The sequence below is a fragment of the Temnothorax longispinosus genome, chromosome 3 (assembly GCF_030848805.1).
Source record: "Temnothorax longispinosus isolate EJ_2023e chromosome 3, Tlon_JGU_v1, whole genome shotgun sequence".
In the NCBI taxonomy this organism is placed as follows: Eukaryota; Metazoa; Arthropoda; class Insecta; order Hymenoptera; family Formicidae; genus Temnothorax; species Temnothorax longispinosus.
Window position 1 is genome coordinate 16,912,565 of NC_092360.1, and position 12,913 is coordinate 16,925,477.

Consider the following 12,913-nt stretch of genomic DNA (forward strand, 5'->3'; position numbering starts at 1 on the left):
ATTATCAAAGTATGTTTGTGTTTACTTTTAGTTATATATAATTATATTTTAACAATTTTAAGTATATACATATAATATAGTCGTACGTATTTTATAAAAATATTAATTTACATATGTATAAGTATATTTACAATTTGGAGAAATTTGTTGTCGTTAAATAAACAGGTTATATTTGTAATTTAGATATATGTAAAAGTGAAGAATCTTTTAAGAGATGGAGGAAGATTTGTTTAACGCAATGGATTTATTATTCGAAAACACTGATAGTGGCAGCAGTAGTGATAATAACAGTACTAATACAAGTAGTAGCAGTACTTCTACAGATGAAGACCAAAACCTATTTTTGGAAAATGAAAGGCTTGAAGATTTGCTATTTCCTCTTCTTCAACTATTATTAAACGGTCGTAGACGATAGCATGTAGAGAATTTTCTTCATGTAGTGCATGCAAAAAGTAATCAAGAATTTAGAGAGGATTTCAGATTAAATCGCCGATGTGTTTATATGTTACTAGGTAAGTATTATCTATTTATAATATTAAAATAGTTTTGTAATATATTTTGGTAATGTACAACCATTTTAATACTTATTGGATATTTTCAGAATTTTTAGAAGCTAGCGGATTTATACCAAGACATGCATTTGGAAAAGAAAAGAAACCTGCGGAATTATGTTTACTGATGACTCTCTGGTTTTTAAGTAACAAAGAACCTCACCGAACACTGTCTAATCTTTTTGATATGTCATTATCATCTATATTTTGTATTATACGTTGAGTAATCAATTGGCTAATAACTCTGGTTCCTGATGTTATTAAATGGCCGCAAGAAAATGATTTAATTCGTATATCTCGTGGATTTGAAGAAGCAGCTGGAATTCGTAACTGCATTGGAGCAATAGATGGCTCACATTTTTATATAAATAAACCCGAAGAAAATAGTAGAGAATACTTTAACAGGAAACAATGTTATTCAATTCTTTTACAGGCTGTTACTGATTGTAACACTAGATTTACCAATGTATATTGTGGTGATCCGGGATCTTTTCACGATGTTTGAATGTTAAGAAGATCACAACTTTTTCACATTGCTGAGCAAGAAAGAGAAAATATTTTTCCAAACAGTACTTTTTTATTAGGAGATAAAGGTTATAATGGAGTAGCGAGAAAATGGATTGTTTGTCCTTTTAGAGATAATGGTAATCTTACAAGGGAACAACATGCATTTAATAATAAAATTTCCGTAACTCGAGTAGTAGTTGAAAGAGTTTTTGGTATCTTAAAAGGGTCGATTTCGACAATTACACAAACTACCGTTACGTGATGTCTATTTCGTGACTCGGATTATAGTGAGTTGTTGTGTACTTCATAATATATGTTTAGATAATGGAGATAATGGCGAAGACTTTTATGATGATCGCGTTGCACAAGAACTTCATGCTTTAGAAAATTATAATAACGAAAGAGACGAAATGCTATAAGGGGAAACTTTGCAGATCGTCGAACATTATTATTTAACGAAATGTACCCTTAACGAATTTATTCCAATTTTTTTATTTGACGTTGATCAAAAGTAAATAATTGCAATAATTATATCATTTTGATTTAGATAATTATAACACATACAAATTATTTTATAAGTACTATTGTAAAAACAAAATTGTTTAAAAAAACGGTTATACATATAGATATATATATATATATATTATATAAATGTATTTGTAATAAAAAGTATTGTTTTTAAATATTGCTTTAATTATTAAATGAAATACTTGTCGCGTAGAATAAATTTCATTAAATGTGTTCGGCGTATCGCTTTGTAAATAGTATAGTTACTTCATGTTCATGTAGTCATATATCGTTCATACTTAGTTGCATAAGTCAATTGTAATTCTCGCGCGAAACGTCGGCGGATCGCGAGCAGCCAAATCATGCGACTCACCTGTCGGTGCTGCCATCGCCCATCCGCCGACGGTATCCACCCCCCCGGAAAGGGAACAACTACTCGCCCGCAGCGACATGTTCCAGGACCGCGGGGAGAGAACACTCATCGTCAAGTATTCAGAGAGGACACACCTCTCATCACTTTTTTGTCAAGCCGCCGTGCGGCACACACACACACATATTCTGGGAGCCGTCTTACGGCACACGTTCGCCGGGCAGAACGAATCACGGAATCGCCTTTGCCGCCTCGCTCAACCGGGAGTGCGCACGTCTCCTACTGCCTTTTCCCGCCTGCTCTATCGCTTGCTCTCCACCGCTTGCTTGCTTGCACGAGTTTTGCCATCGCATGCCGAACGAGACCCACGGAGCGGCCAAGTTCAGAGGACAGGACAAGGCCTGGCGGAATCACGGGGACGACGGCCGACACGGTGAGTCGCTTCGCTTTAATATTTCGTTGCATGCGCTTCTGCCTTCGCGTTAAACATTTGATAGTCGTGAGGGGAAATCGACAACCCCCCTCTGGTCCTTCGAGTAACAATATCGCAAATCTTGCCTCCGGGGCGAAACTATCCCCGTTCATTGGTCCTTCGAGCCGGATTTCGCGTTAGAAAATTACCGCCGACCTTTCGCTCACGTCGCATTATTCATTAACTTGTTAATTTTCGCACATTCTTGTAATCGCGCATTGCGATAACACGTGGCGCGTGGTAGTCTCTCGCGATATCTTTCGTTCGCAACTCTTAATTCGCGACGAGAATACTCGCGTGAACTTCTCGCTGTCGCAACCATGCTATTGTTGTTATCTGCCTTTGTCGTGAATACGTTTAATTGTTTGTTCTTATAGTCGCGAGACGCAATAACGCGCGGCGTGTTAATAATCTTTAGTCTCGCGCGATATCTCTCGTTCGCAATTCTTAATTCGCAGCGAGAATACTCGCGTGAACTTCTCGCTCGTCGTAACACGTTTCGTCGCTGTTATTCGCATTAACGCGAATTGCAATAACGCGTGGCGTGTTAATAATCTAATTAATTCGCGACGAGAATACTCGCGTGAATCCACGATCTCGCGCGATATCTCTCGCTCGCAATTCTCTCGCTCGTTGTAACACGTTCCATCGCCGTTATCTGTACTAATCGTAAATTGCGCAATTGACGCGGTAATTAGTTAAAGCCCGTCATTGTTAACATAGAAACCGAAATATTCAGATCTCGAATATTCTCGGCAGACCATACGTTTTCGCCGCGCCGTCGACGGCCTTGACGCTCGGTCACGGGCCGGCAGCGTATATACACATTTTTTCTACATAAGCTCGCGTTCCATAATAACGCGCTACATTATTTTCGTTGTTGCTGGGTGTGTTTCGGCCAGACTCGAAACATATATTGAAAATACATACTGAATATTATTCCGATCGTTGGAATTCTCGCAAACATAATTGCCACCGATCGAATATATACTGTTCGTCGGCACTGGTTCCCGGTATAGAATATATTGTAGCACTCAAGGTAATCTTATTAAAGATTATAATTACAATTATAATCACAATTGCAAAAGAAGTTGTCGTAATGGATGCTCATGTCGTGGATTATTGCTCGTGTCATGTGTATACAGCTCATGTCGTATACGCTGCTCGTGTCGTAGCTCCGCGCACAACATGTATTGCTGAAAACTTAATCTGAACAAATACTTGAGTGCATTTCTCGTCGTAACCGGGCACCTGTGCCAATCTAATTCATAATTTTGATCGTTGATACAACTATTTTCTTATTTTGTACATCCCTTGCAACCCTCTTCCTTGCTAGCTCTACACTGCATTTGATCCCCTTTTCTTGCGTTCGCCATTCGCTCTTGCGATTAACAAAATTGTCATTTTGATTGCGCTATTATATCGTAATTGAAGAACATTCTCTCGTGAATATTCCATTGAGCCTTCGCGTAGGAATCCGAACCGAGCTATCTGTTATTCCTCATCACCTTGACGAACGGAACGGTTGTTTGCTTTCGTTCTCTCTTTCGTCCCTTAGCATATAAACTCGAAGCCTATTGTTCGCCGGTATTTTCACGGGGCGACAATACATTACGTGTCCTTGGGGTCGTTCGCCGTTGCTGTTGATCGTTTTACATATCAACCAACATGTCGAAATCAAAGTCAGCTCCCTCTTGTCGCGAGTTATGCGTCTGGCGGACGCGGGAGATTTATGATCTTGCCCGGAAGGCCTCGTCTGAACCGACGATCCTAGAAAGTTTTCTTGCCCGCTATCCGAGCGTGGCGAGAATCGCCGAGGACTTTGAGAACGCGCATCTCAAGGTTATACAAGAGACTACTGAGTTCGACGCCGAAGACGCGATTCGGGCAGACTTCGACAAAATGCATTACGCCGTGAAGGGACGGTATCACGCGCTCACGGGCACGGCGCCCGGAACCGCACAGGCTCATCCCGCGAGCCACGCGTCGGCGATCAAGTTACCCAAAATTACGCTTCCGCAATTTTCGGGCGATCTCACGCTGTGGCCGTCTTTTATCGCCTTACTCAACACCTCGATTCACGACAACCGACAGATCTCGTCAATAGAGAAGTATCAATATCTGCTGGCCTCGCTAAAGGGGGAGGCGCTCAATGTAATCAAGAATTTGCCCCTCGCCGCGGAGTATTACATGATTGCATACGACGCGCTGCTCGACAGATATCGGAACAGAAGGAAGCTAGCGGACCACCACCTAAAGTCGATACGCGAAGCCAAACCGTTAAAAATAGAATCGGCCGATGCCCTCCATAAATTGTTAGATACGTTCACCGAAAACACTCGCGCGCTAAACCTGATGAAATTCCCTACCGATTCGTGGGATTTCCTTTTGCTCAATTTCCTGCTCGAGAAGCTTCCCCGATCATTGAGGGAAAAGTTCGAATCTGTCCATCGGGCCGAAGAGATACCGCGATACGCTCAACTCATCAAGTTCCTTTCCGAGCACTGTAAAGTCCTTGAGGCCATCTCGGGTCCGTCGACCATGCCGTTCAAATCACAATCATCCGCGTCGGCTTCGTCGCTTGCAACTCGAACCGCCGAGTGTCCGGTGTGCAAGGAACAACATCTCGTGTTTAAGTGCCCTCGATTCTTGAAATTATCCCCTCGAGAAAGGCATTCAACGGCCAAAACCGCGAATTTGTGTCTCAATTGCCTTCGCGCGGGTCATGGCACTAACAACTGCACATCGACGGGGACGTGCCGGTCGTGCCAGGCTAGGCATCACACCCTATTGCACTTCGGACGGAATTCGGGTCCAGCGGGCACCCCGGCGGATACCGGAGCCCCCTCTGAATCGGCCGTCGACGAGAGTTCATCGCCACAAAATAACGAGCCCCTCGTCACCATGACCAGCGTCGCGAAATCGAGTTCGACCGTATTACTGTCAACGATGCAGGCCGAAGCTCTCGACGTCCACGGGAATCCATTCCCTGTTCGCATGCTTTTAGATAGTGCTAGTCAATTGAACTTTATCTCGGAAAATTGCATGCAAAGGGGTGGTTTCGGACGAACCAAAGGTCGCACGGTAGTTCTAGCGGTTAATGATACTAAAGCGGCGGCTACTCGAGGCAGCACCTCACTCGTGATTCAAGTACAGGGTAATGGCAATACTTGCGTTCCGATAAAGGCTACGATTCTCCCACGCATCTCCGCCCAATTACCTAGTAGTAAAGTCGAACAAAGAGCGTGGAAACACATAGAGGGATTGAAGCTCGCGGATCCGCAGTATCACCGACCGGGTCACATCGATATCTTAATCGGCGCAGAGATCTTTACGTCATTGCTTCGAGACGGTCGTCGTGTAGGGAAGAAGGGCGAACCAGGCGCCTTTAATTCCATTTTCGGTTGGGTTCTAGTCGGTTCGGTGTCGACGCAGGCGTCTCGGTCTACACACTCGTTCCTGACTCTCGATTCATTAGACGCGTCTCTCAGTCGATTTTAGCAGTTAGACAAGATTCCCACGACTCCGCCGTATTCACAGGAAGATAGACGTTGCGAGGAATTATTTGCGCAGACCACGCGTCGCGATGTATCTGGTCGATTTGTAGTATCGTATCCTTTCATAAAGGATAAACCTTGTTTCGTTGGCACGCGTCAAGTAGCCGTGAACAGATTTCGCGCACTTGAGCGTCGCTTCAAAGCGGATAAAGAATTCAAAATAAATTACAGCAAATTCATGCAGGATTACTTAGATAATGGCTATATGAAATTGATCAAGCAGCCGTTCCCAGTGGACGGACCTGTCTTTTACCTACCCCATCATGGGGTATTCAAGTCGGATAGCACGACTACGAAATTGCGCGTCGTATTTGATGGATCGGCTAAGGATCTGAACGGCGTCTCGCTGAATCAAATGTTGCGATCCGGTCCCAAATTACAATCAGACATAGTTGTGATATTATTGATGTTCCGGCTCGGTCTCGTGGCGCTCACCGCGGATGTCAGACAGATGTTTCTTCAGATATTGGTCGAACTCGGTCAGTGTGACTATCAACGAATAGTGTGGCGTTTCTCAGAAAACGATCCGATCTCGGACTACCTTTTGTTGACGGTCATTTTTGGATTGACATGCTCTCCGTTCATAGCGATTGCTTGCATGTTAAAGTTAGCGGCCGAAGGCAAGACAAGTTACCCATTGGCCGCGGCTGCCTTGGAAGAGAGCGTCTACGTCGACGATGTGGTGACAAGTGTCGAGTCAGTGGAGAAGGCCCGCGAGCTTCAGCGGCAACTACAAGCCTTGCTTAAAACTGCCGGCTTCGAACTCAGAAAATGGGCCAGTAGCCATCCGTCGGTCTTAGCTGATCTGGATCCGGAACTCTGCAGCCAGTCGTTACTAGCCTTTGAATCGCCGGAAGATCAGTTTCTTAAGGTCCTTGGACTTCGTTGGTACCCTCAAACGGACGACTTCGGATTTCAGGTCAATCCGTTGGACAGAGATTGCACCAAACGCACCATTCTCTCTGAATTAGCTCGCATCTTTGATCCATTGGGGTTCCTGACCCTGCTTACATTTATGGCCAAACGATTGATCCAGCAACTCTGGATGCTCAAAGTAGAGTAGAACGACAGGCCTCCCTCAGAGATATGTTCTAAATGGGAAAGATACAAGTCGGAGCTCTCCGCGTTAGCCTCCATTCGTATACCTCGTACTATCGCGGTCGTAAATAACGTGGTCAGGAGAGAAATCCACGGATTTTGTGACGCGAGCGAGCAGGTCTACGGAGCCGTTGTATATATTAGACTCGTCACCGAGAATGGGGTGATAATCCGTATGCTCATCGCCAAATCGAAGGTGGCCCCACTCAAGGCTATCACATTACCGAGACTCGAACTTTCCGCGGCTGTCTTGCTGTCAGATTTGTTGGAATACGTCGAGAAAATTCTCCGACCTAAAATTGCCGTCGACGACACATACGCCTGGTCGGATTCTGAGGTTACCCTCGCGTGGATACGCTCGGCTCCGCACCGTTGGAAGACGTTCGTGCGTAATCGTGTCGCACGCATCCAGTCTAACACAAACATTTCCTTCTGGAAACATGTCGATACCAAATCTAACCCCGCTGATTGTTGCTCAAGGGACTTGTTCCCCCAGGAACTAGTCGATCACCCGCTGTGGTGGACCGGTCCTGCGTGGCTCGTCGAATTTGAACCCACTCAAGAAACGACATTGGAAGCGGAGGACCTCCCCGAGGAGGAAGAAAATTCTCGCGCCTTTGTCTCCACAAATCCTGCTGATGAGGTAGATTCCATTACTGTTGTCGATTCGCTTTTCGATCGCTTCTCGTCGTTAGATAAACTCGTCAGAGTGTTCGCGTATTGTCTCCGATTCGTTACCAGATCAAATGTGCTCATTCTCGTCGTGGATCAAATCGAATTTCACTCGACCTTGTTATACCTCGTCAAATTTGTACAATCTCGTTGCTTCGCAGAGGATATCGGTAGCTTAAGACGCAATCAGAGTTGCTCCAAACCTCTGCGAAAACTCGCCCCCTTCTTGGATGCTCGCGGAGTCCTCAGGGTGGGCGGCAGGCTCACCCATTCCGCCATCTCATACGAGGCTAAACACCCGGCATTGCTGCCTAACCGACATCGACTCACGGAACTTATAGTAGAGCGCACCCACCACCTACATCTGCATCCAAGACGTCGAGCGTTACATTATATCCTGTCACAAAACTTCTGGATCCTGGGGGCCCATCAGGCCATTAAATGCCTATCGCGCTGCTATCGGTGCTTCAGGGCAAATCCACGCCCGATGCAACCGCCCATGGCGGACCTACCGTTAGATCGAGTACGTCAGGCTAAGCCCTTTTCGATCACCGGAGTCGACTACGCTGGGCCATTTCCAGTCTACAATCGTCGTTCCCGCGGAGCAACCCCGTTCAAGGCCTACGTGTGCCTTTTTGTCTGCTTCGCAACCAAGGCAGTTCACCTAGAGCTCGCCTTTTCTTTATCTACAGAATCGTTCCTGTCAGCCCTGAGGCGCTTCATCGCTAGACGCGGCCGTTGCTCGCGAATATACAGCGATTGCGGCACCAACTTCGTTGGAGCTCAGCGAGAGCTCGTCGGCTGCATGCAGGCCGCCTCGGAACGGGAGCAAATCCAGTGGGCCTTCAACCCCCCCCCCCTCGGCGCCGCATTTCGGTGGCCTTTGGGAAGCCGGGGTCAAATCGATGAAGACCCACTTGAAGCGAGTAGTGGGGACACAGATCCTTACCGTGGAGGAGTTCAGTACGCTCGTAACCCAAGTAGAAGCTATCCTGAACTCCAGACCCCTCTGTCCCACCAGTTCAAATCCCAGCGACCTCGGGGTGCTCTCCCCGGGGCATTTCCTCACCCTGGAGCCTCTCGTGGCGGTTCCACACCCTGACCTGAACCCGGTGCCGATGAACAGACTCGATCGGTGGCAAATGGTGCAACATATGCACCAGCAGTTCTGGAAGAGGTGGCATGACAAATACCTGCACACCCTCCAACAGCGACCGAAGTGGTTGCAATCGGCACTTACGGTAAAAAAGGACACACTGGTCCTGGTAAAGGGCGAAAAAGCCCCTCCCTTGCAGTGGAGGCAAGGGCGAATCGTGGAGCTGCACCCGGGCCGTGACGGCGTCGCTCGGGTCGCTACGGTGCGGACGGCGGATGGCGTGCTTACCCGTCCTCTGGTGAAGTTGTGCCCACTGCCGATGGACACTTCGCCAGAGGAATCTGTTCAAGCGTAGAAAATACGTCGTATTTTGGTGGGCGGTATGTTCGGCGTATCGCCTTGTAAATAGTATAGTTACTTCATGTTCATGTAGTCATATATCGTTCATACTTAGTTGCATAAGTCAGTTGTAATTCTCGCGCGAAACGTCGGCGGATCGCGAGCAGAAAAATCATGCGACTCACCTGTCGGTGCTGCCATCGCCCATCCGCCGACGGTATCCACCCCCCGGAAAGGGAACAACTACTCGCCCGCAGCGACATGTTCCAGGACCGCGGGGAGAGAACACTCATCGTCAAGTATTCAGAGAGGACACACCTCTCATCACTTTTTCGTCAAGCCGCCGTGCGGCATACACACACATATTCTGGGAGCCGTCTTACGGCACACGTTCGCCGGGCAGAACGAATCACGGAATCGCCTTTGCCGCCTCGCTCAACCGGGAGTGCGCACGTCTCCTACTGCCTTTTCCCGCCTGCTCTATCACTTGCTCTCCACCGCTTGCTTGCTTGCACGAGTTTTGCCATTGCATGCCGAACGAGACCCACGGAGCGGCCAAGTTCAGAGGACAGGACGAGGCCTGGCGGAATCACGGGGACGACGGCCGACACGGAGAGTCGCTTCGCTTTAATATTTCGTTGCATGCGCTTCTGCCTTCGCGTTAAACATTTGATAGTCGTGAGGGGAAATCGACTACCCCCCTCTGGTCCTTCGAGTAACAATATCGCAAATCTTGCCTCCGGGGCGAAACTATCCCCGTTCAAAATGTATAACATAGTTTGTAATTTAAAAACAAAATGAAAATATATTTGCTTTATCATCTTTTATTTTATATAACAGTTTAAAATTAGTTTAAGAAAAACAAAAAAATATACAATAAATACTGTAATAAGCATTCTCTTACTTTATAAAACTCAAAGTTTATATTAACTTTTATTTTCTGCTTAGTAACATTAATAAATAACGTATTTTGTACTTTGTGCAGGTTTAAAGAATATGGTTCTTTATATAGCAATTTTTAAAAGTAAAAATAATATTACACGTGAAGATAAAAATAATATCAGTCTATCCAAGATGACTTATTTAAACATAATTATTATATGTTTAGAGAGTTACTGGTTGGCGCTCACATGTAAATAGTGTACATAATTGTAAGATAGTAGTTGGTCGCACATGTATAAGATTGATATGGTTGATTCGCGTTTTGATACTCGTTGTATATTAGTCAGTAAGCTCATAATCGTAAAGTTACCGTCGGTTTGAGACTCGCGCGAAACGTTGGCGGACCGCGACAGGTGTCAATACTTGCGCGACTCACCCGACTCGTGCTGCCCGCCCACGGGTGGCAGGCCCAATTATTGGGACACTAGTACTCGTTCGCGCCGTACTTCTAGGAGCGCGGGCCGAGAGAGTGCCGGAGCACGGACACTCCCATAAGAATCGCCGACAAGTTAAGACGGAGTATCAGCCACAGTCGAGTGCTCGAAGAATTCGTTAGAACGGCGTTTGCCTGCTTGCCCGCTTTGTGTTGCTTGCTGCTCGCTTGCTTGCTTGCCCGCTACCTTGTCTGCCTGCACGCCTCCCGCTTGCTATCAAAGAGGATTCGCCACCCGAGAGGACAGACGAGAACGGCCGAGAGACCATCCCAGGAGGGCGCCGGGCTGCGATACGGTGAGTCGCTTCGCTTGATTTATCCCGTTTTTCTTGCATTTTATTTCGCTTGCATTCGTGAGGGGATTGCCCCTTTGGTCCTTCGAACCACCCTAATACAGGCCAATCGCGAATCCGGGGACCGATTGATACCCCCCCCGAGCATTGGTCCTTCGAGCCGGATTTAAAATCGCGTTTAGAGAACTCCGCCGACTTTTCGCGCGAGTCTGCTAATCAACGTTAATCGTCTCGTACATTCTATCGCATAATCGGCGCGTGCACGCTCGCACCGCGTGATCGCTCTCTCGCTCGCGCGTCGCATCGGCACGTCGCGGCGAAGACATCCGCGGGATCTGATCGTTGCGCGTACCATTATTTCGTTTTAAATCTCGATCGCTGCATATCGTTGCAGCCGCTAGTGGAATCGAATAATCCGCGCGTGCACGCGCGTACCGCGTGATCGCTCCCTCGCTCGCACGTCGCATTCGGCACGTCGCGGCGAGGACATCCGCGCGATATCGTCTTCGCGCGAGCCCGAATCTGGAGCGCTCCCGCTCGCTGCATTCGTTGCAACCCTCATTAACACGGCGGCTAAGCGGCGCGGGCACGCGCGCCCGGCGTGATCTCGTCTCTCGCGCACCCGCCCTTAGCTCGACCATCCGCGTGATCGCTCTCTCGCTCGCACGTCGCATCGGCACGTCGCGACGGAGACATCCGCGTGATTAATTCTCGCAAAATCGCTGCACCCTCGGTGCATAATTCGCTGGTGGCCGCATTAATCGTTGCGGACCTTTGCTAAATCGAATAGTTGACGCGTACCACTTCATATCGTGTGATTGCGCTCTCGCTCGCTCGTCGCGGCGAAGACATCCGCGTGACTATAGTCGTACGCGCGCGTGCCCTTCTCTCGATCTTTCTTGCAACCGCTGCATAATCGTCGTAGCTCTTATAACAGGGAAACGAAATAATAGGCGCGTGCCCGAGCTCCGCGCGCGATCCCCCTCGTCCGCCCGTCGCATGGACGACGCGGCGAGGAGATCCGCATAATTGTGATTGTACGCAAATAGTGAAATTGTAAAAGCTCGCGCATGTGCCATTATTCATCTTCGCCGCGCCGAAATTCTGCATAAACGTTGCAGACTTCGCATTGCAACTTTGATACTGTCAAAGGCGATCGAATATTCAAACATATTCCATCGCCTTCGATCACTCGTTCAGAATCGAGCCGCCTGCCCCCCTTCGGCCTTGGCGAGGCGCGGTGTCCTTCGCCTATTGATTCGAATTGTTTTGGTCTCGGCGTTCCAAAGCGAGACATATTTTCGTGCGTTGTTGACCGGCTGCCATCCTCCTGACTTTGTCGACCCTTCGATTCGAAACCGTTTGTCGGTTTTCCGGCTGGCTTGCGCGTGTACACATATCTCACCTTGTTGACGGATTCGATCTTTCAACATGCTTAAAGGATATCGAGCGCGACGCGAATTGTGTATTCGTCGTATGAGGGAGATAGACCAATATTCGACGCTCGCAATAGACAACGCGGCTCAGAAATCGAATTTTTTCGTGCGTTATCCAACCGTGCGCCAAGTGGTCGGGGATTTTGAGGAAGCTCACTTCAGGATCATCCAAGATGCCACGGATGAAGAGTTCGCTGCCGAAGACGCGATTCGCGACGAATTCGACAGGATGCGTTTCGCGGTAATAGGACGATACGAAACTTTAACCGCCGCGGAGCGAGCAGCCGCACAACAGTCGTCGCGACCCGCGCCTACTTCGGCATTAAATTGCCGAAGATCGATCTCCCTAAATTCGAGGGCGACCTCGCCCTATGGCCGTCTTTCATCGCCTTATTCGACACGGCAATTCACGAGAACTCTGGGGTCGCCGATATACAAAAATTTCAATATTTGTTAGCCTCGCTGTCGGGAGAGGCTCTTGGCGATCGATGCGCTTCGGGGGCGCTATCAAAACAAGCGAAAGTTAGCCACGCATTATTGGCGCGCTTTCGCACACGCCAAACCCTTGGTCGCGGATACCGCCGAGTCACTCCGCGCCTTGCTGGACGTGTTCACCGAAAACACGCGCGCCCTGCAAATG

The 12,913-nt window shown here is 47.9% G+C and overlaps 3 protein-coding genes and 1 pseudogene across 3 annotated transcripts; all 4 read left to right on the top strand.

Moving 5' to 3' along the window:
• Positions 1-214: 214 nt before the first annotated feature.
• On the top strand, positions 215-1,243 carry LOC139810690 (putative nuclease HARBI1; annotated as a pseudogene).
• Positions 1,244-4,075: 2,832 nt separating this feature from the next.
• On the top strand, positions 4,076-5,908 carry LOC139810062 (uncharacterized). The gene has a single exon (XM_071773393.1). It carries the CDS (start codon positions 4,076-4,078, stop codon positions 5,906-5,908), a length of 1,833 nt encoding a protein of 610 aa, XP_071629494.1.
• Positions 5,909-6,169: 261 nt separating this feature from the next.
• Positions 6,170-7,027, top strand: LOC139810063 (uncharacterized). Its single transcript, XM_071773394.1, has one exon. The coding sequence runs from the start codon at positions 6,170-6,172 to the stop codon at positions 7,025-7,027; it is 858 nt and encodes a 285-aa protein (XP_071629495.1).
• Positions 7,028-8,639: 1,612 nt separating this feature from the next.
• LOC139810064 (uncharacterized) lies at positions 8,640-9,185 on the top strand. Its single transcript, XM_071773395.1, has one exon. The coding sequence runs from the start codon at positions 8,640-8,642 to the stop codon at positions 9,183-9,185; it is 546 nt and encodes a 181-aa protein (XP_071629496.1).
• Positions 9,186-12,913: the final 3,728 nt, after the last annotated feature.